The sequence below is a fragment of the Hyposmocoma kahamanoa genome, unplaced genomic scaffold, assembly GCF_003589595.1.
Source record: "Hyposmocoma kahamanoa isolate Upper Pololo Valley unplaced genomic scaffold, ASM358959v1 96871, whole genome shotgun sequence".
In the NCBI taxonomy this organism is placed as follows: Eukaryota; Metazoa; Arthropoda; class Insecta; order Lepidoptera; family Cosmopterigidae; genus Hyposmocoma; species Hyposmocoma kahamanoa.
The window spans coordinates 961-26,038 of NW_020655274.1; the positions used below are offsets into that span (position 1 = coordinate 961).

At 38.9% G+C, this 25,078-nt stretch overlaps 1 protein-coding gene across 1 annotated transcript; it reads left to right on the plus strand.

Annotated features, from left to right (window-relative positions):
- Nucleotides 1-722: 722 nt before the first annotated feature.
- On the plus strand, nt 723-22,372 carry LOC113238560 (AP-3 complex subunit beta-2-like; the record flags this gene model as incomplete). Its single annotated transcript, XM_026475385.1, has 10 exons — nt 723-880; nt 2,606-2,703; nt 6,279-6,338; nt 8,340-8,490; nt 10,108-10,279; nt 13,592-13,794; nt 14,911-15,049; nt 15,918-16,027; nt 18,796-18,899; nt 20,904-22,372. Coding segments are annotated over 10 exons (1,349 nt in total), but the record flags the coding sequence as incomplete, so codon positions are not given.
- Between the last annotated feature and the right edge of the window lie 2,706 nt (nt 22,373-25,078).

Sequence of the window (25,078 nt, forward strand, 5' to 3'; positions counted from 1 at the left end):
CAAGATCGTGCGTCTGATGGTAAGCTACACGCCTGTCCATAACAGTTACAGTGCCTGAGACATAAGTTGACAAGTCCCATGTGCCTGTATTTTCACCATCACCCTTACTTTCAAAATTATAATGAGCTATTGTCGGAAGTTGACATTTTTGATCTGTCTAAATACAAATTTAAGAGGGCGGTTACTGAAGCATTGGGTATGACACTGTAGTGGATTGTGAAACTGTTTGTTTTTTAACGTTATTAAGTTTGTTTGTTTCTTAAACTTATTTTCTTTGTCGGCATTGTACTTTTAAAATTATTTTCTTTGTCAGCATTGTACTTTTAAAAAATTACACTAGCGATTATGCTTCAATTTAAAATTTTATATTTTTGTAGTAATCTGTGGATGATGTGGTTGATTGTACTATTAGCGAAACCGATAATCTTATTCTGTATAACTCACCATGTACAATTGTTTGTCATTCCTCAATAAATAAATAAATAAATACCCTTCAAAACCGGAACGCAGTAATGCTGACATTACTGCTTGGCGGCAGAAATAGGTAAGGTAACAGTACTTCCCTGAAGAAATTCTTTCATAAGGAGCTCTACTGCTACTGCCCTATAGACTCTTAAAGCACTTTCAATGTTTTTTCTTCCGTGGGTGCGTAAGTGCCTAGCGTTACATCGCGACACCGCGTTGCTCGAGTGGCATCGCCCTTAGTTCGCTGCAATTCGCAGAGCGGCAGCAGTACACGATCGGCACGCTGTCGCAGTACATCGGCTGCGCCGCGGCGGGCTACCGGCCGCTGCCGCTGGCGCCGCGCACGCCGCAGGCGGCGCTGCTGCGCGACGCCGCGCCCCCCCGCGACGCGGCCGACGCCCGCCCAGAAACCCAGGTACGCTTGACCCGCGGCCCGCAAGGCCGAGAAGGTCTGTTCTAAGCTGGTTTATTTAACGACCATATATACTTAGAATAATAACGCATAGAAACCTAGTCCGCACACGCTAAGTGAGGCAAATTGAAGCGCTCCCAATGGGCCTACACGAGCGGGCGGGTCGTCAGTGCTCAAGGTCAACTTGCACCGCGAACAGCTCCAGAAATTTAGGTAACAATGACGAAATGTGCGGTAAATGAGTGTAAAAATACGTCAGACAAACATAAAATAGATACTAACATCACATTCCACAAGGAAGTAACGCGTTTCAACTTGTATTTTTATATAAATATTCACTAAAACCGAAAATTAACCTACTACTAAAACTAGCCTACATGAATTTGATTTTTGCCTCACTTGTGACAGTTCGTTTGATATGAAACTATCATTGTATGCGTTATTATTCTAAGCATATTATATTATTATTGTCAATGTATAACTTTACGCATAGCCGTTATACTTTTGCTTTCAAATAACTTAATCCCTCTCCTTGGTTCTGACTGAAAACCAGCGCCCTAGGAAACTTTGGCATATGCTGAGCCAGCGCCGTTTCACTGCTATGACAATCATGTTTTGTTTTTTCTTTTATGCTTAATCAGTATTTGTGTTATATCAGTGAATAAAGTGTTTATCTATCTATCTATCTACCAAGTGCCGGGACGGTAATAAGCGACACGTTCTTAATATAACATTGCTCTGCTAAATACCATCTGGCCACCTTGGATTCAAACGACAAGCGTGGTAAGAGGCTTTTAGGTCACTCGAAATTAGTAGAGGCGAAGCTGTAAAGCCTTAAACACCGCCGTGAAGTTACCTGCTTGTCGGTATTCTACAGGATATATCACGGAGAGTGTGCGATGGAATTCCATAATTTGATTCCGCCTTCCCCTTTCCATCATCGGGGGCTGGGATTCCACCCCTATGTTGTGGGTATTCCCAGGATTCGCACCAAGCGTTTCGCTTCCACATTTATATGGCGAACGGCTAGAGAGTACAATTCCCTGCCAGCGCACGTATTCCCCGAATGCTGTAGCTTGGACCTTTTCAAGACGAAAGTGAATAGGCACTATTTAGGAGTGCATGCTACATCGTCGACCTTATCATCACTTTCCATCAGCTGAGATAGAGGTCAAATGCGCACTTATTTTTTATTAAAAAAAAAAAACAGTTGCAGTGCCACTCAGAGCGTTAAATCGCAAAGATCTGAAAGTGTTGTAATCCTAACAAGCCGTGACCAGGTTCACTATAGCGGTAGACAGCATTTACAGTTTAAAACATATGAGATGACTTATACTATTGGAGTTAACAAAACGTTAGCGCGTTTCAGAGTACAACCGCCATCTAGCTTGGCGCGACGCAACTAATGTCGTTTTAAAATTGTGGTTGTTACATAATAATTATTATATTGAAACTAAAACAAAGATCTTCAACAAGCACGTAGCATAACTTCGTAAGGTCCGTTGGTTCAGTCCGTGGTTTAGTTGGCATAGCGTCTAGCACGGTTTGCTTGAACACGCTGATTCAAATCCAGCCGGATGGAAGGAATTTTTCCAAGTGTCCGATCTTTGTATTAATAATTATAACAAACTAATGGAATAATTTCATAGTAAAACATCGTGACCTTTAGTAAAAACTTATTAATTGAAATTAATATATTTTTTTAATTCATATGGCGTATTTTTGCAGAAAAACAAGAGCTTCTACTCGGAACCCAACAGCAGTGGATCGGGGTCCTCGTCCGCTTCATCCTCAGAAGCCAGCAGCGATGAGGACTCCTCTGATGAGTAAGCTCACTTCCATTAGCACTTACTTTCTTCTACTCCTTCTTTTTGCAATCAGCGGCAAAAAAAATCTATTTTCCGTAAAATATAGCTTCTTCTTTTTGCTTAATGGCTACTCTTTAGATTTCGCCAGTATCGAGTTTTCCGATTAGTAATTTTAAGGGCTTCTGTAGACTGGTATTCAGTGAGTATTGTGAGAGCACAATTTGAAATAAAAAATGCTTTCTTATTAGATAAAATATAGCTTGATTATAGTTCATTCCACATAGCATGATTCCGGTGACGTTTGAGTAATGATGTCAAATCGAATTTAAAAAATCGATTTACAGGAAATAATTTAAAAACAAATAATCAACAAAATAAATAGGATTCAATTAATATGTTATTAACCTACTAATAAAACTACACAACAAATAAAAAAATCAACAACAACGAAACAAAAAATCAACGACAAACATTGACTTACAATTATATGGACGTCGGATCCGCGCTAAAAAGTGTCCGCACTTGTAAGGCGCTAAAATCGTATACAGAGCGCGACATTCCGCTTTAGTCTTCATTTGTTCTACGGACAGCGCGATACTGCGATGACATAACAATTTAAATTTCGAATAGGTTGACTTGGGACATTTTTTTCGTGGTTTTTGTATTAGACCCGTCGTCCATTTATTTGTAAGTCAATGACGACAAAGCATAAAATCAACTGCAACGAAACGAAATTTGAACAATTACCCCAAAAACATAAAAGCTCTAAACAAAAGAAAACAACCCGCATAAAAGGTGTACGCACGAGATACGAAACAGTCGATTCGATATATCGATTTGATGGCGTAAATCTCTATGGATAAAATATTCCTTTTTACGCATCAAGTAATTGGGGTAATTTATATACGTCATGCTCTTTGTAATATTTTGTAAGAGTGAATACGAAGGCGTTTCATTTTTATAAAATTTAACAATTGAGATGTAGCAGAATTCACTTACATTTCGCCTATTGTTTTATATGTACATAATGCACAGCGTTCGTACATTGGCTACTTTCAGAAAAATAGCTAACATTGCATCTACAAGTGTTAATAATACGTCGCGTTGCTGTAGAGCATTCTCCGTAGCCACGCCACCGTAAATGTTTTTTTTTCTTTGTACATGTACATCAGCCGTACAGTACATGGGTAATATCATCATAATAAAAAACAAATTGGGTGGCGTGGCCACAGAGCATGACGTACTTATTTTTATCTGTACCATTTCATTTTCTTAATACTTATATAAACTAACTAATTATACATACTAACTATTATTATATTATTAAACTGTAATTTAAAAAAATAATTTGTGAAAAGTTGCTACAAGTTTACGTCGTCCTAATTTTGGCCATCTGTCATTCTAATCAAGATCAATTTTACGAAGTAATAATTGTAATTTTAACAGACTGCCAGACCTTGAAAAAGCCCCTGGAGAAATCATTTGATGGCATTACCTGTTAATGGCTTGTCCATCCCTTGGTGAACATAGAATAAGGCTGAACATCCATTAACACTGAATGAATAATGTATATATTAATTTATTTTTATTGGGGAAATTAACAACACGAATGACTTTGATATGCAATAAAGCCCTTAGCCTACGGAGAGACGTTGGCTCTCTGTGTGTGTTCTACCGTCTTTATAATGGGGAATGCTCTGAGGAACTTTTCGAACTGGTGCCACCGTCTCGTTTCTACCATCGCACTTCCCGCCAAAGGAGTAGAGTCCATCCTCACATTATAGATGCCTGGCATTGTAAAACTCATCTCGTTCGTTGCTTCCTCGAATCTGCAAGATGTGTCATTACACATTTTGTCTACATTTAAGAAAATACTTTAAAATACTTTATATTTTTAAGGAAATACTAAAGGAGGAAGATCATTATCTTCCTCCTGAAGTATTTCCTTTGTGCCATGACATGGGGTTCTTCAAAAAATGTTTACATGGCTCTCAAAAGCTGGCTACGCATAGGCAGATCATCTGTTGTTGCAAATGTCCATGAGCGACGATGACCACCTCCCATCAAGTGCCTCGTCAGCTCGTTTGCCTCCTTTTTTACATAAAAAAAAAACTAAATATCCACAGGAGAGTGCCCTTAATAAATTTTCTCAACTATTCTAAATGGTACTTAACAAAAGTGAATTTTAGAACAAACTATCAAAAAACAATTAACAAATCTATGGATGCCGTTTTCGCAAAACTATGGTCAACATGTTTATTATTGCTTATACACATTATCGCTTATCAGCATCCAATTGTTTTTAGAGAAGTACATAAATGCACATAATGTTCACTTTTGTCATTTAGAAAAGAAAGAAAGAAACGTTTATTCAGCTTAACAAAATTCAAACAAAACAGATAAAACATATTAATGATTACATATCGACCTCTCCAACGTAAAGTATCGTATGTCAAAATTGCCAAGTTTACAGCATAACACGTGACTAGCATTTCTCAGTTTTAAACATCAAAGCTCGTTACTCACATAGAGTATTATAATATCCTAGATATCGGTTAGATGATCTATTAGATTGTCACTCTATGTGAGTAATGAGCTTTGCCGAATAAAATGGAGAACTTTAAAACGCTCCCCTGTAAACTTGGCAATTTCGACATACAATACTTTACGTAGGAGGAGGCGATATATCTATAAGCTGAAACGGATCCAACGCAGCATATGCTATAGCTCGCCTGCTGTAATGCTGGTTTTCAGTTGGAACCGCTTTTACAAGATGAGGTGGTATGTAAGTAAGTAACTAGCGTGGTAAACACTAAAATTATAAAATGCAAATTAAATATTAACTAAAAACAAGCAGAATAATTACTAATAGGAACTGTTACATGACTTGAATGTATATAAAATACTACACTTGTCAGGGATTATTACATGAATTGAATGTATATGAAATACTGCACTTCATCATCATCATATCAGCCGAAAGACGTCCACTGCTGAACATAGGCCTCCCCCAAAGATTTCCAGACCAGCCGATCGGACGCGACGTGCATCCGTCGGTTACCCACCGATACTGCACTTGTTAGGAATTATTACATGAATTGAATGTATATAAAATTCTGCAGTTGTTGAGACTTGATTATTTTGTACGTCTTTCGACGTTGATTGTTCCTGTGTTCTTATATTGTCTTGCTGTTGGTTCTTGGGTGCCTAGAACATAAAAATTACGCACTGTAATAAACTAGTGATGCAACAGACTTCTGCTTCCGCAACGAAAGTTCCGCACGCATTTTCACATCTGTTTTCGTTTCTGCTTCCGCAAATTTTATAACGGCACTTTAACGGCGCTAGTTGGAATGACTTGTTGGTGGAGCGCGCGTTTTTTCATAATTTTGTGTTATGTAATAATTGCACTTAAGTTATGAAACCAAAGACAGGCCATGTTGGGAACTCTTTTATTGAGTTCTTTATAGTATTTACTCTTCCGCTTCCGCATCCAATTATTATAAGCCTGTTGGGGCCCACTTCTAGGCAAAAACCTCCCCTTTTTTTCCATTGACTGTTCCTGTGGTCTTATATTATTTATTTGTCTACAGTGAGGATAGCAACAATGACGAAAAGAAAAAAGAAACGTCTAAGGAAACTAATAACCACAGGTAAGTGAATGTATTAAGAATATATCGAGAAACCAAAACTAACAAAAACGTAGACATATTGGTTAAGGTGTGATGGAAATTTAGTTATAGGTATTAAAAATGTTGTAATTAGTAACACAAAGATCGAACACTTAGAAAAAATTCCTTCGATCCGGCCGGATTCGAACCGAGGTCTTCTAGCATACCGTGCCAGACGCTTTACCAACTAAGCCACGAAACGAACCAGCGGACCTCACGAATTTTTCTATGTTTGCGTCGCATCTTTGTATTACTTCTTTTTTATTAATGTAACGACTTTTAGCCGTAGCGCTAATTATTAAGGGTAGTTATTAAAAATGTTGTTATTTATTTTATTACAAACCTGTTGTGGCCCACTGCTAGGCAAAGACCTCCTCCCTCTCTTTCCATTGGTCCCGGTTTTGGGTTGCATCTGGCCAGACCTTTAAAAGTCATCCAAATCATCCCACCACCATCGTTTTCGCCGTGGGCTTCCACTACACCAGGATTTCTCAACTTTTTTCTAATCATGGACCCTTTCCGATAAAATAATAAAGAGGGAAGGCTCGCGGGTTACATTAAGGCGACTCACTCGTTCCAATAATGGATGGCCGTCAAATGGGTCGAAAATTCAAAAATGTCACGCGCGACTATTTTTATATTAATGCATTACGTTAGGTAGGTTCGCCATGGACCACCGGCATTCAATACACGGACCCCGTACTATTTACACGGTCATCACAAAAAAATTAATAATTAATACATACATACGTACAATCATTCCTGTTTCCCACCGGAGTAAACTGAGGTCCATTTACTTTAATTCGCTTACCCTTTAAACCTCCTTCCTCTACACGCATTAGTTCTTCATACGTGTTTATTCTTGGTACTTTTAAAATAGCCTTTTAAAGACTTTCTCAATCTGATCGAGATACGTCTGCTGCTAAAAAGTACTGAGCTCTACTGCTACTAAAAAGTAGAGTACTAATCTCAAAGTTTAAATTTCTATATACGACCTGAGGTGTTCGAGGTTAAAAGTGCGCGCAAATGTGCAAACAGCGAAAAATAAAAATATAATGGTAGAGAATCGACATTCCACCCCGTATGTTTGCAGAATGAGCCCTAACAGTAATGGGAATAAAGGATTGGTATATGTGCTTAGTTGGGTCATGGAAAAATAACCATTTAAAAAAAAAATGTGACACCTGTCACCGAAAACGATCGAGCCATTACAAAAATTTTATTTTTACTTATGATTCTCTGTTTTCGCTGCTATCCAATCATTTTAAATCTCGTTTTGTCTGACTTGCTTTTAGCTAGACAATTTTGTTTGATGTTTCACGCTAAATAAAACTTGAAAAGATATTTCTAAACGTAGAACATAATATGTTCAAGATATGTTAATCTTAAGTTATCTGTCTCAAAGGTTGTCTGAAAGCGATCGCTTGCACGATAAGGCCGCCTGTGCCTTTACATTAATTCTAAGTTGTCTATGTACTGTTTTTTGTTTTAGCAATAAAGTATATTAAGAAACGAAACTATTTGTCCGGATTTAAATCGCGTATATTTATGTTTTCAAACAAACCGACGTTTCGGGCCCTTTACAGGTCCTATGGTCACGGTTGACTCTGTTGACGGTTGAGTTAAATAGAAAATTAGTTTTATTACCTATGTGTAACAATCGCGAAAACCTAAGAACTCATTAAATAAAGTATTATCTAAAATATGAGCTTTCGAATTATATTTAAATTTTTCGGATTTTTTGCCAGAAAAATTTCCACTATGAATGAATGAAATATTCTTAAAAATTACACTGACAACACATAACAGTAATGTAAGTATCACAGAGTAAGATAATGTACAATAGGCGGCGTTATTGCTAAGTAGCAATTTCTTCCAGGCAACTTTAGGATAAAATTTAACAGTTGGAATGGGAGTTTTTTTAAGTTTTTTGGAAAATTACCGAATAGTATACAATGTACTATACTAAAGCAATACTAATAGGGCGGAGAGTTCAAACTCGGGCACGTCCGACAGCGACACGGACAGCGAGTCGTCGGAGGAAGACGATAGCGACGGGAGCTCCACCGCGCACGACAGCAGCGGCGACGACACACCCAAGCTGGCCGGCAAATCGGACAAGGCGGACAAGAAGGTAGATGACACCTGATTTACATATGTCTCGCACAAAAATATATTCTCTTATAGATAACGACACGCAACTGCATAATTTAATTAATAAGGAATTAGAAATATACGCCAAAAGTTATAGAGACTCCAAGAAACTTATATCAAAATGGCTACAGTCGAAATCGTATGAGGAAACCGAAGATCTATTAGAACACTTGCCTTAAAAACGACACACACACACGCGCACGCACGCACGCACGCACGCACCACACACACACATACACACACACACACACACACACACACACACACACACACACACACACACACACGCACACACGCGTTTTGAGATTCAAATTAATTATAAAATTAGAAGTTCAAAATGTTGAACATTTAAAAAAAATTGTTTGTTTTGACATTGTTTGGGAAAGTAAAAATTAAACATTACATTAAGTATAACTTAAAATTGTTAAATGTGCTTGATAATCTTAATAGAAAGTACCATCCACTGTTAATGTAAACTTAATTGTATTACTGACATAAACATTATTATTATTATAACTATGATCCTTATCCGCCAACGTTTAGGTCAGATGACGATGAAGTGAAATCACGATTGATGATACATTTTTAAATTGAATCTTGGTCGAGTTCAACGCCACCAAAACGCAGGCCTGTCTGTTTACTGCTAAAAGGAGTCAATTTGATCTGACTTCCACTTTTCGGGGTATATCTGTCTCTCTTACCGACAGCCTGGATCTCCTTAGCATAACATTGAGCGCAACCCTTAACTTTGGCGCTTATATTGAATGTAAGGCACAAATTGCAGCCAAAAAACTGGGTATCCTTGACAAGGTTAAGCGATATATCACGCTTGGACAGCTCTTAACTTTAACAAAGCACAAGTCCGATCTTGCATGGAGTACTGCAGTCACCTGTGGGATGGTTCAGCGAAGTATCAACTTGAGGCTCTTGATTCGATTGAGCGCAGAGCCAGAAGACTTATTGGCGACGTTAAGCTCGAATCTGAAGTTCACAGTTTGGCCCACCACCGGCGCAAAGTTGCCCGTCTGTCGGTTTTTTACAGAATATATTTCGGTGAGTGTGCCCATGAGCTCCATCAGCTCATCCCGCCCGCCCCCTTTTACCATCGGACATCCAGACGTAAGACGGGATATCATCCTTAATTGGTCGATATTCCCTTCAGGCGTACTAAGCGCTTTTCATCGTCTTTTATTATGCGCACAGCCCAGGAATGGAATTCCCTGCCTGCGTCTGTATTTCCGAATTCATGCAACCCGGGTATCTGTAAGGTGGGACTGAATAGGTATCTTCTGGGCAAGCTCGTTCCATCGTAGATCCTATCTTTGCTCCAGAGCTAGGTAGTGGTCAAGAGCAAGTCCATCTAATTTAAAAAAAAGAATTCAACAAAATAGTTCCCAATGGGGCTTGTTTTTGGTTTCATAATTTATTTCATTTCATAACAAAAAACGGTTAATCCGCACTAGCGCCGTTAAAGTTCCTTTATAAAAGTTGCGGAAGCAGAAACGGAAACAGATGTGAAAATGCGTGCGGAACTTCAGCGGAAGCAGAAGTTTGTTGCATCACTAGTTTATTACAGTACGTAATTTTTATGTTCTAGACACCCAACAACCAACAGCAAGACAAATCTACAGAGCAGGCGAAGAACGAAAAATCCAACCTGGAGTTACTCTTGGAGCTGGACGAAGTTGCGAGCACGCTGCCCACGATGACTCCCACCTGCGGGGGGTTCCTATCGCCTCCTACAGAAGGTCCTGTAGTGATAGGGGACAGTAAGTATTTTTATTCGATTGAATATGGTACAGCTACAGGTAACAAAATACAAATTATACTTATATTACAAAAGTCATAGTCACTTTCTATGAGGTGTGGTGGAGGTCAAATGCGCATTTATATTATTATATAAAAAAACATTAATCTGACATTCAATTGTAATTGTACACAACATTTAATATTGCATAAATATTATCAACATCATCATGTTAGCCGGAAGACGTCCACTGCTGAACATAGGCCTCCCCCAAAGATTTCCAGACCAGCCGATCGGACGCGACGTGCATTCACCGGTTACACGCCGCCCTTACCAGGTCATCTGTCCATCTAGTAGGGGATCGTCCCTCTGAACGCCTTCCGGTTCGTGGTCTCCATTCGAGACCCCTCTACCCCAACCGCCGTCAGTTTTACGAGCTATGTGCGCTGCTCACTGCCTCTTCAACTTGCGATCTCCTCATTTCTGATTCGATTACGTGGAGAAATGCCATTGCCATTGTTCGCTCCATAGCTTGTTGAGTGACTTTGAGATTTTTTATGAGGCCTATAGTAAGAAGAGAGAGTAAGAAGGGTTCAGATTCGACGATTGACCTCTTTCTCGAAGTTGGCCCTGCCTAATTGGACGGTTTGTCCGAGGTAGACATACTCGTCAACAACTTCGAGAGTAGAGGTTCCCACTATTATAGGGGTGGGTACGACATGGACATTCGACGTAAGTTTCGTCTTGTCCATGTTCATTTTTAGACCCACCTGCTGGGAAACTCTATTAAGGTCATCGAGTTCCTGTTCACCACTGCATCTTCCAATGCAGTGGTGAACAGTTTCGGAGAAATAACGTCTCCTTGTCGCACTCCTCTTTGCAATTGGATAGGCCTTGTGCACTGGTCCTGGAGTCGAACTGACATACTGGCGTTTCTGTATAAACACTTCAACACTTCTATATATCGATAGTCAATGTGGCACCGTTGTATAGACTGTAGCACCGCCCAAATCTCGATCGAATCAAGTAATCATAAATATTATAATAAAAAAAAATATGTTAGAAAAAAATGTTTTTCCTTAAACACGTACTTAAGGTGACGTGTATGTGCGACTCACGCGCCGTTAATTATAGAATCTCGATGCATGAAAATTACATCACATAGTGTCTACTAGTGTGTTTATCGTTGTTTGAATTGTTTATAATTTTTTTTTCTATTGCATAATCATACTCTCATAATCGAAATACCAATCCGCGTTGCTGATATGAAAATTACCTCCTGAATTTGATATATATATTAACTGTTCCATCTATATTAGTTGATCTACGGATAAATCGACCCCTCATACGTAAAGTATCGTATGTCGAAATTGCCAAGTTTACAGGGGATCGTTTTAAGCTTTTGAATTCACTGAAGCATAACACGTGACTTTAGCATAGAAATGCTAAATTAAAAAAAAAATCTGCGTGTTCGAATAGCTACGGAGTTATTATATAGTTTCAATGTGGCAGGGTTCATATGAACTTGTGACGATGTGACGTTCGTACATCGTCATCCAACCTTTTTATCGCCTTTTTTCCGGTTCTTGGCCACTCGTTTTTAAATATTGAATTGAAACGAAACAAAATCAGAATGGCGAGGCAAAAAAATTTTTGCTTCGTTCTGATTTTGTTTCGTTACATCATCACTCCCAGCCCGATCGTTGCAGCGAACACGTCTTCGCGTTAATGGTTTGAACCGTTTACCAGTTACCAAAAATATCTTGTGCGATAACCATTTTAAAAATCACAAATATTAATAAAACTGGAATAATATTTATAAAACTGTATTGGTTACAACTATTTCTTTACCCTTTTGAATATTGAACTTTAAACTCGCTAAACAAGATCGCCCGAAGATTCGAAACTTGCGTTACAAAAATTCCCACGCCCGCCTCAGTGTGGCCAGAGCATTATAGTAACGTGAGGCGCCCTACAAGTTTCCAGAATGAATAAGAAAAAATACTGTATTTATTGTTTCTCAAAGTATTCTCCGTTAGCGTTAATGCACTGTTTTATACGAATTAACCAATTTTGAAAACATTTATGCCACTCCTCCTCCGTGACAATCTCTGAAACATATTTTTCATACTCTTCGACAGCCTCTTTAGATGACGAAAATCGTTGACCGCGTAATTTGTTCTTAATTTTTGGAAATAAATAAAAGTCACAAGGTGCCAGGTCGGGACTGTACGCGGGATAGCTCATAAGGTCAACGTCATTCACCTTCAAAAATTCATTTGTCTGTCTGGCCGTGTGAGAACTGGCATTATCGTGGTGCAAGATTCACGGCGGTTACGGTTATTTTCAATAACTTACGGCAAACAAATGGTCGTGTACCAATCACTATTCACGGTACAACGATTCTCCGAAGCAACAGCAGCCACGTGTCCAGTTTTATTAAAAAAAGAAGCAATCATCCGCTTAGAGGCACTTTGCACGCGTGCCACTTTGGTTGATTTCGGCTCATCTCGAAAAACCGGTCGATTGCTGCTTTGTTTTAGGATCGTAACTATAAATCCATGTTTCGTCACCTGCTACTATGTCCCACATCAAATTTGACGCCCCTTCGTTGAACCTGGTAAGCATGGCATTGCACCAAGTGACGCGGTCCGTTTTTTGAGCTTTAGTCAAATTGTGTGGGATCCACCGACAGCACAGCTTTTTCACACCCAAATGTTTGTGTAGTATTGATTGTATTGACTCATGGCTATGCCTAAAGATGCCCGAATCTCATGGTATGTGACATGCCTGTCTGTTTTGATCATACGGCGCACAGATCGATGTTTTTGTTGTTCACGGCAGTGGACGGGCGACCATCACGAAATTTGTCACTGAGAGTCACACGACCGCGTTTGAATTCTGCAAAAGGTTTTTGTGACGTAGACAACCAATTTCTAAAATGACGCCACAATGTAAGAACAAGTGACAGTCATATGAAACAAACTGTATTCTACAGCCGCAGAGTTCCATTTTGAAATGTTGCAGTTACTTTTGAAATAGTTAACTTACTATTAACTGCCTCCGTGGCCGAACGGTTACCATGCCGGACTGCCACGCAGAGGTCCCAGGTTCGATTCCCGGGCCGGGAGAAATATTTGTATGGCCTACATTTATTTCTCTCGTGAGTTTGGGTGTAATTTGTGGTTGTCTATGTGTGTGTCCATGGCACCCGCGACACAGGGTTTCCCTAGTGCGGGGGTTGATTGTGAGCGTTATTATTAAAAAAACGTGTTAATGTAAGTGGGCGTTGCCGGAGACGTGTGCCCTGTGCGTGACCAACCGCGTTCCTCAGCGGACGGCATCGCGGCCGCGGCGCCGGCGCTGGCGCCCGCGGGCGGCGGCGAGCTGATCCCGCGCGTGCTGAGCGGCGGCCTGGGCGCGGCCCGGCGCTGGGCGCGGAGGCCGCACCTGTACTCGCCGCGCATGTGCGCCGTGGAGATCACCTTCGCCAACCACAGCGGCCAGGACGTCGGCGGCGTCCGGCTGCACAAGAAGGTGCCACTATAGTCCATTAGTTTAGGTACTTAACTAAATGTAAACAATCTTGATACATCTTTTTTGTTAAAACATATGCTTTACAAATCAATACATATAAAATTAGGCGTGCAATTTCATATGAGGTAAGTATTTGTATTTTGTATTTGAACGTAAGTAAAAATAGTTTTATAAATGTATATTTCATTAAATAGACATCTCAAGATTGTTTACATTTAGTTGAGCACCTAAACAAACGGACTATAGCGCAACTTAATTTCGTGGCCCGAACGTTTGTGATTGCTATTCCGCCCGTGTGGCATACAATGTGTTTTTTTTTTAATGATTATATCGAGTGAGGGGCACTGCCACCAACCGGAACGCAGTAATGCTGACATTACTGTTTGGCGGCAGTACTTCTAGACGAACTCTTTCACAAACAGCTCTACTGCTACTTAATCTACCAGTCCGTTCTAAATTACTACTGTTTTAACACTTCCGAGCAATAATAATTAGCCTATATACAAGATTATTTTTAAAAAACAACCACTTTGGTTCTGACTTTTCACAAAACATAATAGATTTACCAATAAACAACTTTCAATTTTTCTTGTACTATCTAACACGTTTTAGATCTATACTTAGTAGGAAATAATTCTACATAATAATATTCTGATGACGAATTTCTGCAAATAGGCCAACCCTTCCCTCACCCCGCTCACCCCTTGTAGGTCAATGGCTAACCGTTGTTTAAAGCTATCGATTTAAATATCTTTACTTTTGTATGACAGGAAATACTGATAAATTATTTAAAGCCATAGAACAAAAATTATTGTTTATGATGTTAGTAATATGGCCTCGCGACGTTATTAGTGTTCTTAAAAACCCTGTATAATCCCACTGTTGAGTACTTGCTGTGAACGTCACACATATCACGAAATTGCTTTGCAGATGTGTGCAGATTTCTTAACGGCGTTTTCTTGATCGCAAATCTGTAATTAAATTTCGCACATAAATTCCGAAGAAGTCAGAGGTGGAAGCTCGGATTCGAACCCACGGTTCTCCGCTTAAGACACGGTAGGCCACACCACTAGGCTACCACGGTTGTTATTAACTATAACGAAATATCTAAAACAGACGCTAACGGGGTCTCGGGCGATCCACGATTTCGCCCCCATCCCGTCGTTGGCACCCGGCGCCTCCGCCACCACCACCCTCGGAGTGGACTTCGCCGACACCATACAACCTATTGAGTTCACTGTCATCAGCTCTTTGGGTAAGTTACGACTTTTTTTAAATTAATTTTGCAACGTACCTTACGATATCGCATCACGGCTGCCTATCACAAAACCTAGTAAGTGCTTTTGACAAAATTTTGCAGAAGAGTCCGAAAACACAAATCAAAGTCGCCCTTAAACTTTAATGCGAGATATTGGCGGTGAAGAGATCTCATCCCATCTTGAACCTCTGCAACTCCGTAGAAATGTTGCATCGGTTAGCACCTTTCAGCGAATGTACTACAGCGAGTGCTCTGAAGAAATATTCGGCGTTATCCCTCCCTCCCCTATCCTGCTCCTAAACCGTTTTCCAACTTACCTTCCATCGCGGACTAAAAGTTTTGGTGGCTCACTGTCGCAAAGTCGACAAATGGAACTCCCTTCTAGCGCACGTATTCCCTCCTTTTTATGATATGGGGTCCTTCAAATGAGGCGTGAAGAGGCATCTTGTAGGCATATACAGGGTGGAGGCGGCTAGGGCAATCCCATATCTTTCTACAGAAGTTTTGTTTATAGTGCCCCTCCTTATCAACCTCTTGGTTATGCTGGTGTTTTTTTTTCCTATACTTTCTTATCAATAACAGCACTGCAACACTCTTTTTACGATCCATGTCGCTACCTAGTTTAAAAAATACGTTTAGCACGGTTGATGACCGTCAAAAGAATGGTTACCCGAACCGTGGCAATGAGATTCCTTGTCGCACGAAATCTTCGGGAGTAGTGTTTCTTTAAAAAAATATTTTCGAAAACATTGTCCCTTACTAGGTTTTGTAGAAGCAGCCGATTCTCATCTTTTTGGCTTATCTATAACATTAAAAAAAAATCAATGCAATCTGTCACTATTTTTCTCGTCTTGTTGTTAACCAGGCGAGGTGCCAGTGTCCATAACTCCACCGGTAGGGGAGCTAATGCGACCCGTCACTATGTCCGAATCGAGATGGGACCTCGAACAGAAGAAACTTCGGGGAATGACTGAAGTAAGATTGTTAGGAAAAAGTGTTTGATAATCACGGAATAACAAATAGTGGAAATGGTATCAAACGGCATTAGTATCAAAATTGGTGTCGCCACACGCGCACACTTGTAAACTAAATTACACTACTACGATAAATTATCTTGACTGAATTATATAATTATCAAACGAAATTGGACCTTTAGAGTAGACCTTTTGGGAAAATGCTAATCTCCGTACTACAGGTCGTAACTCTGAAAAAGGTCAAAATTCCGTCTTATATCTAAGAAGTAGTTTATATTACGTAAATGGTCGTGGATATTAGACGTCAGTTTTTTTATTCAAATATTTATCATAAGTAAATTTTTTTTTCTCAACTTTGACAAGTATGCGTATCAGTAGATTCACAGTACATTAACAAATAAGCTTAAGACATAGGTACAATGGTAATCATAAAGAAAAAGACTAGTCTAGGTTTGCGGGTATGGTCTGGAGTGTTATATTGTATCGGGTGTAGAGTCGAGTGTATTGTGTCAGCACAAAGGGCCCGACTCAGCGTTATGCCGCAGTTCAGTTGAACTACGACGCTGATGATTCTGCCAGGTCCTAAGGTCAGACCGTAAAAAAGAAGTAACTCAGAATAGAGAATCAACATGGAGTTAGAATGTAAGATATGTAGTTGTAATATAAGCGCCATCTAGTTGATTTGTTTGTTATAAACTAGAAATTAGAGTAGCTTTGATAAATTGCAGCTCGTCAATGTAAAACAAATTACTTACAAAAATATCTATTTAGTACTCGTCGCGACATCTGGAGCACCAATAGGTACTAAATACCCGACTACGCTGTCTTGTATCGCAATTAGCAGTCCTGTTACATGGTTTTAAGTTTAATTTTTTAAATTTAATACTTACCTATAATAAAACGCCCTCATCAGATACATTTTTATTATTGCTATTATTTCCACAGCACAAGACAACAATAAACCATAATACACTTTAAATATTTTTGCCTTTCGGGACGCTCCGGGACGTCTTCTCGTTCGCAATACCGCAGTCCTTGAAGACAAAAGTCTTCGAGCAGTGCGTGTTGCCAACGATGACCTACGGCTCTGAGACGTGGTCAGTTACTATAGGCCTCATAAAAAAATCTCAAAGTCCCTCAACAAGCTATGGAGGGAGCAATGGCTATGGCATTTCTCCACGTAATCGAATCAGAAATGAGGAGATCGCAAGTTGAAGAGGCAGTGAGCAGCGCACATAGCTCGTAGAACTGACGGCCGTTGGGGTAGAGAGGTTCTCGAATAGAGACCACGAACCGGAAGGCGTTCAGAGGGACGATCCCCTACTAGATGGACAGATGACCTGGTAAGGGCGGCGTGTAACCGATGAATGCACGTCGCGTCCGATCGGCTGGTCTGGAAATCTTTGGGGGAGGCCTATGTTCAGCAGTGGACGTCTTCCGGCTGATATGATGATGATTTTTGGTTTAGTTAATGAAGCACATGTTCGGCTTAAGAGAGCGATGACACGCAACGATGGTTGATTATCATAAATGTGTCATAACAATGACTACAAGGGAACGCTACTTCACACTTCCACGAGTTTGTTATTCCGTAATGATAATTAATTATTTGAAAGAAAAAAGAAAGAAAGAAAATACATTTATTTGTTTACCACAATGACACCACAAAAGACAAAAGACAAAAAGGAGAAAACGGAACAAAACAGAACAAAACACGATCAAAACATTCAACGTAAAACAAATATATAATTACGAAACAAAAACACAAACAAACACAAAATAAAAATGTATATACAAAAATTAGATAAAATTAAAACATGAACTATTCACACAAATAATAGAAAAAAGAAGACTAAATATTGAGATACTTTGTGTGGTGCCAGCCGCGGTAACAAAAGGGTCACAAACTCAGTATTTGCTGGAAAACGCAACGCGTTCCCAGCACTGATTTTCAGTTAAGACCCTAAGTGACGTCACGGAACAACATATGCAAGCATACTTAGGTACTTCAATATAACAGTAAAATAATTATATATATGTGCATATTAAACTGTAACAGATGTGTGTGTGTGTTGTGTATGTTTAAATACTTCCAAATAATTTATGTATAATTATGAAAATACATTATAATAATTAATACGACCAATATACCAATATTTCACGACCAAATCTCTCTAGGATCTCGAGGATCTCCTATAGAACGGCCGTGTCAAGAGTAAACGACGTGCTGTATGAAAACTGTTGCGTGTTAAAAATGTGTGTAAGGATTGTAGCAAGTGGAAGGCTGTTGTCTCTGCCTAAACAGATGGGAAGAAGAGTGCGATATGTGTGAATAGAATCTTTCACCAATAAGTTCATTCAACGACCTCAAAGGCCCAGCGATTAGCAATATGGTCAAAGGCGAAGTCCCGATTTCGATTTCCAATCAGACCAATTTGGAACACGAACGGTAAAGACCCGGAATTACCTTCACTGATCTGGTACTCGGGGAATTCCGTAGTTGAGAAGACCAAATAATTTTAGATTTGAAAATGTGAATCATAGATCTTTCTATTAATTGAACTGCCTCAGTGTCCGAACGTAGACCATGCCGGTCTGCCACGCAGAAGTCCCGGACTGGAAGAAGTATTTGTATGGCCATTGTATATCAATTTCTCTCGGAAGTTTAGATGTAGTTTGTCTATGTGTGTGTCCATAGCACCCGCGATACAGGGATTCCCTAGTGCAGGGCTATGTGTGTGTGTGTTATATTTATTTATTTAATTACAGTGCGAAAAGAAAGCAGTAAAACTGGATGACGAACAGTTAATCTGCAAGAAGGTATTCGAGACGGCCAACGTGGCCCCGATTACCGCCACCGGGGACTTACTAAGGTAATGTTACTACAAAGTTGTTTTCCATTACACCGGAACCTCTTAGGGTGAGGCCAGACGAGTGTAATTTTGTGAGTTGTGTTTTTGAGTTGCGCAGTTTGCGCTCGACCGAAATTCGGTTGGAGGGTCAGACGAATGTATTTTATTTAGTTGCTTTTAAGCGTTTGTGTCGTAATAGTGTAATGGATCCATTAAAAATAGTATGCATTTATTTGAAGCATTAGCAGACGATGGTAAAAAAAGAAAAAGAAGCTGGATACATCCACTCAATATGAAACGATAAGTGCGGTCAGTTCTATATATTATGTACAAGTTTATGCTCACATAACATTGACTTACAATTATATGTAGTATTATATGTATAAAGTGTCCGAAATTATAGGGCGTTAAAATCGTATACAGAGCGTCATTCACGCTTTAGTCTTCGTTTGTTCGACTGACAGCGAAGCAAGCAAAATTAGACAGTACTGCGATGACATTACAATTTAAATTCAACGTTTTAGCCTTTTCATATTCCTTTACATGTCACTACGTTTAAATAGGTTGACTTGGAACATTTTTTTCGTGGTTTTTGTATTAGACCCGTCGTCCATTTATTTGTAAGTCAATGTCACATAAAGATCAATTTGTTAAGTACTACCACATGCCAATAAATGTTTTTCAAGAATTGTTAAGCCTAGTAAAACCTTTTATTGCTAAATCACATACAAATATGAGACAAGCCATCAGTCCAGAGGAAAGACTAGTAATAACAATCAAGTAAGTTGTTCAATTATTTATATTTTAATCTCCGTACCGAACATTTTCGCAAGAAACGTCTGTACTCACGCGCATCCTATACCAAAGTGACCCCTTCCCTCGCCCCTACCTCCACTCGCGCCAGCCCGACACTCGATGCGACCGAAAGACAGTCGTTATTACGCCCGTGAGTCGGCAGATACCTCTTTTGCGTTGTCGTGTGAAACAAACCATGCTTTTTTTGACTACTCACAACTCACAAAATTACACTCTGGCCTCACACTTATGTGAACGCACGAACGTGGTAGCTAGTTGACTTACCGCCTCTCAAGCAGTCCGTGAGTTCGAATCCGGGCCTCCTCTATATTATCTCTGGTAATACTCGGAATGTATGTGCGGAATCTAATTTGAAATTTACCATGAGGTTTTCGGTAAAGGAAAATATCGTGATGGAACTTGCACGTCGAAGAATTTTCGCAACCCGCACTGGGCCAGGGTGGCGGCCTATGGCCTAAAACCCCTGAGAGGAGACTCGTGCCCAGTAGTGGGATGTAAAAATAAATTGATAATGACGACATATACAAGTGAATGCGTTAACATCACAAGGCCCGTCCGGGCTGTTATTGACGAACAGCTCAGCAGAGGGTTTCTAACGTCTTCAAGTAAAACTCCTGCTTGATATATATAATTTGTAATGACGTAGTTTTTGGTACATTAAAATTGCGTTAAATAAAATAAGTAAGAACGGCGTGGTGGACTCAGGACCCAGGAACTGGTTCCGCCGCCGCACTCTGACGCAGCAGCGTTAACAAGGCCCTTAAATAAACTTTTCACTTATCATGCTCTGAAAGTTCGTATTTAGGCTGGGTGTAGGCTGCATAAAATAGGATTTTATGCTCTAGTGCATAAAATAAACCATCACATTAAATTTGTCTAATTATTGCAATTTTACTTCCAATTTTAATTAAATAATCGTGAAAAGCAGAGTGTATAACTCGTTCATAAAACCCATTTTACCCTCGACTTAAGTGTCCATACTCGTCTCGAGTGTAAGAACTAAAACAATATAACATTCGTCTGTCTCCTACCTTAATTTAATCGTATATTTTGTCGTTTGTCTATCACTAAAAGCTTAGTTAGCTTTCATGGCTCAATTGCAATCTAGCACGGTTTGCCTGAAGGTGCTGGTTGGAATCCTGTCGGAACGAATTAATTTTTCTTAATGTTTTGAGCTTTGCTATAATAATTAATAAATATTTTTTTCAGATTCGCCGGCAGAATGTTGTCATCTCAAGATTTAGTGTTGCTATCGGTGAAAATTGAGGAAGAAAGCACACGGGTCGTTGCCAATTGTCCCAACATGGCAATCGCCTCCATGCTAGCCAACGAAGTCGCGCAGGCGTTCGGAAAGTCCAATTGATGATTCATATCACCAATACCGCTACCATATGTTTTACTGAGAATAAAGCGGCCTCGTAATATATTTATATACAAAATGTTACTTCTTCTTGAGACCGCTAGGTGCGCTGTACAATTTGCCTTTCAAAATTGTGATGCAATTTACGCGGTCGCTAGCTACAACTATCCCTGTAATCTCGTATTAAGTGACAAACAGCTAGGCGATAATAATTATAATTATTTTGTAAAAAAAATAGACCTCAAAAAACAAAAAAGAGTATCAGCAAAATCGGCTCAGAAATGCCGAAGTAATCGCGACATATATACAATCGAATTGAGAATCTCCTCCTTTTTTGAAGTCGGTTAATAAATGAACTCTGCATTCACATGCAAACAAACCATATCAAGTGTCTAGAAACACGTTAGATAACAATTTTTAATGAACAAATTACGTCAAAATTAGTGTTGCCAGTTCTCACCCAATAGGTATTAAAAGAACTTGTCTACGTTACCATGGTCACTGGTCACAATGCGCACATTACAACTCAAAATCGTTGACGGACATTTTGGCCATTCTCTATCTTTTACCCTAGTGCACTGAGGCCCGTATTAATAAATATATCTCAAGTGAAGGACCAATATTAAAATAAAATTGTGCTCAGCTAGTTAATATTATAAATTGTTATATCACGCATGAATATAATATCAGTTTTATAAACCATACAGTTGTGCAACGAATGTACTTGCGCAGAGCAACGGCGTACTCGAGGGGAGTTGGGCGACCCAGGCCGCATCCTGCAAACGCGCTTAGTTTGCCGGATCGAGCCTTAATAATAATATTTTATTTACTTCAGACAACATTTAAGGTCCATTTTAATGTTAGTAGAGCTTATCCTAGATGAATACTTAATAATTAATAATGAAATTGGCCTCTGTGCGAGTGTATACATCATCGGGCAGTTAGGTCTATCAGCTAGCGCTTTCAGGATGCCGTTACAGCTCCCGCACTCTGTTCAACAGCGCGGCAGTTTTCTTTCGTCAGACTGCATCAAAGCGAAGGGCTGCAAAGGCGCGGGAGAATGGGGGAAAATGTATTATTTATTTTGAACTCACAGAGCATTGTACGATTTTTGTATACATTTGAACCACAAACTTGCGGTGTACAAAATGCCTTAAACAATGTTTTCTTCACTGTATCCGTACATCTAGCAAACCTTCGAACCAACATGTTCGCCCGAACCATCGAGTATATTGGTATAGAAATGGAGACGAAATAAGGGCCATATATTCCTGCTAACACATTAGCGATACAGCTCTTATAATATCAACTCCCGTTTGCACTGAAATATAGACAGGCCAACTACTGACCTGTGTGTACGTCTCCGTATATTCCAAAAAATATTCTGTATTTATTGTAATAAAGATAATATTTCTAACAATGCCGTGCTGTTCTATTCGGTGGTGTAGGAAAAACAGCAAAACATCTAATTCCAAAACAAACGGAATCACATTTCATCGGTAATTAAATATTAAATATGTAATTTTGCAATTTTCGTCCATTATAGCAAAGCTCTAGTTAAACTGAAGCAATTGACGACACCCGTCAATTGTTTCGAATTCGGGCTGACCACTCGCAGCGCAGTTGTCACAGTAATGATTTGGCAGAATAGTTTTCAAACAAATTAAATGACATTTCGTCTCTATTTCTGGTTATATACTCGATGGCCCGAACTGACAATGCCCTGTGCTTCTTCGCTAAGGGTTGACGTGTGATATTGAAATTTTTCAGTGTAGTTGTTGACAAATATTTTGAATACGTTCAGCGAGTCCTATAAAAATTGTTGTAATATATAATAATGATACACATACAATGTAATTTGGTGTACGGATATAATTCAAAAACGAAATACAACAGGGATTTAAAATTAGAATTATTTCACTTACGAAGTACAATTGAAATCATTACCAAGCGGAGTTAATAAGAAAACTGAAAACATCTAAAAATAAAGTGTCACATAAGTATTTGGCAGTGCAACACTTAATCTTTATTACTAGATAAGTCATATTTAATGATTATTGTGTATTGACAAGTAATAATTATTACTGTTAATAAATGAATAACATTATAATAATAATAAACATTTTTTTCCTTCTTTGACAACCCTTGCATATCGACCCTTCCTACGTAAATTACATATCTTATGTCGAAATTGCCAAGTTTACAGGAAAAATGAAACGTCGAAAATATATGTATGAGGATTGTATAAGAGATTATATGTAGGTATTACCATGTAAACGAATATATCTATTCATAAAATATGCACATTAATTTGTATTATTTGACAATTTATACCTATATTTTTACCCATAAATTGCTCAAAACTTCATAAAGCTATAGAAATACCACACCCTGGAAAGTCTATGCAACGGTGGAAACTTATTTACCTAGTACTACGTACAGCAAACCGCTGTATGCGCAAATGTGTGCGTGAAATGGTAGGGTTACCGATCACTTTTTCGTTCTATCGTAGGTACTTGATCTGAGTTTGTGAAATAAGTTTAAAGAGATTAAAGGGTCGTATTCCAGAACTCTACTCAATACTCAAGTCAGGACTTGAGTATTGCAGTGAGCACTGGAAATCATACTCAAATCCTTGCCATTAGGGTCGTATTTCCAGTGCTTCAAATCATACTCAAGTCTGCTCAAATCCTGACTTGAGTATTGAGTAGAGTTCTAGAATACGACCCTATCATTCTTACACTAAAATAACGGTCACAGTATATTTACGAAAATTTGTTATATGTTAGAAAAATTTTTTTTATGAAAAATAGCGACAGACAACATTGATACGAGGAATATATTTTTTTTTACACACTCAACATAGCCCCTTTATTTTTTGTAATGAAGTAGTTAATCTTTTATTAACATACTAATTAGTCGTTAGTTTCTTTTAAACATGATTTTATTTCCAGACTTAGATAGGTCGCTTTAGAATTTAAAAAACCTAATGAATTTATTTTATTCAAACTTGTAATTTTAAGACATTGAAGACAGTAATTAATTCTTTTAACTATGATTTTGCCATGTTCTTTAGGTATTGAATGTCACGATGCGTGACCACCATGATGTTTTTATTACAAAGGTCGAATACTTCGAAAAATTTCCTTCGATGCGGCTGGATTCGAACCAACGCCTTCCAGCTAACCGTGCCAGAGGCTATGCCAACTAAGCCACGAAACGAATTAGCAGACCTTACGAATTTTTCTATGTGCTTGTTACAGTTCTTTGTGTTTTACTTTTATGCTGTAGCGCCATCCGTGAGACATCTTTTAAAACTTATAATTGTTTCACCAATATTTAGTTATTGAAAAACAAATGATACAAAGCATTATTAAATAGTATTTATTTATTTAGCTGCCTACTTAGTTTTGTACAATACATTATGTATAAATTGATTGAAAAAACATAATTAAGAAGTAACTTATGTACTTAAATGTAACTTCGGCTAGTTAATGTCAAGGTTTACATATTTATGTTAAATGTTGTTCAGCATAAACATACAGGATATTAATTTAAAAATAACAGATATGACAAAATAGCAAGTGTTAGAGCGCGTCGGGTGAGGTGGCGATACAGTGCTGGCTATAGTAACGCACGGTGCATTACAATAAGTGAAGGATACGGGTTATTGACATGCTCAGTGCCGCTTTAGCATTAGCGCAAATGGACAGAACTCGCGAGAGCTGGGCAAAACTCGCGAGAGTCTGGCACAACTCGCGAGAGTTGAACATGAGATATGTTCAACTCACGAGTAGAATTCTTTTGTTCAACGATTATGACCCTACCACCACATGAATATGAGTGAATGCGGTGGTCATGTAGTGGCCTATAGAAATAGCTCGCGTGACGTTATTCCCGGGAGTGTGTTGACGGCTTAATGAAGATATCATCTTTTGTCTTTGTACAAATAAAAACAAAAAGTAATTAGTGCCGTCAAACACTTAGTTATTTCAACATCTTCGAACCAGTTAGTCAAAATAAT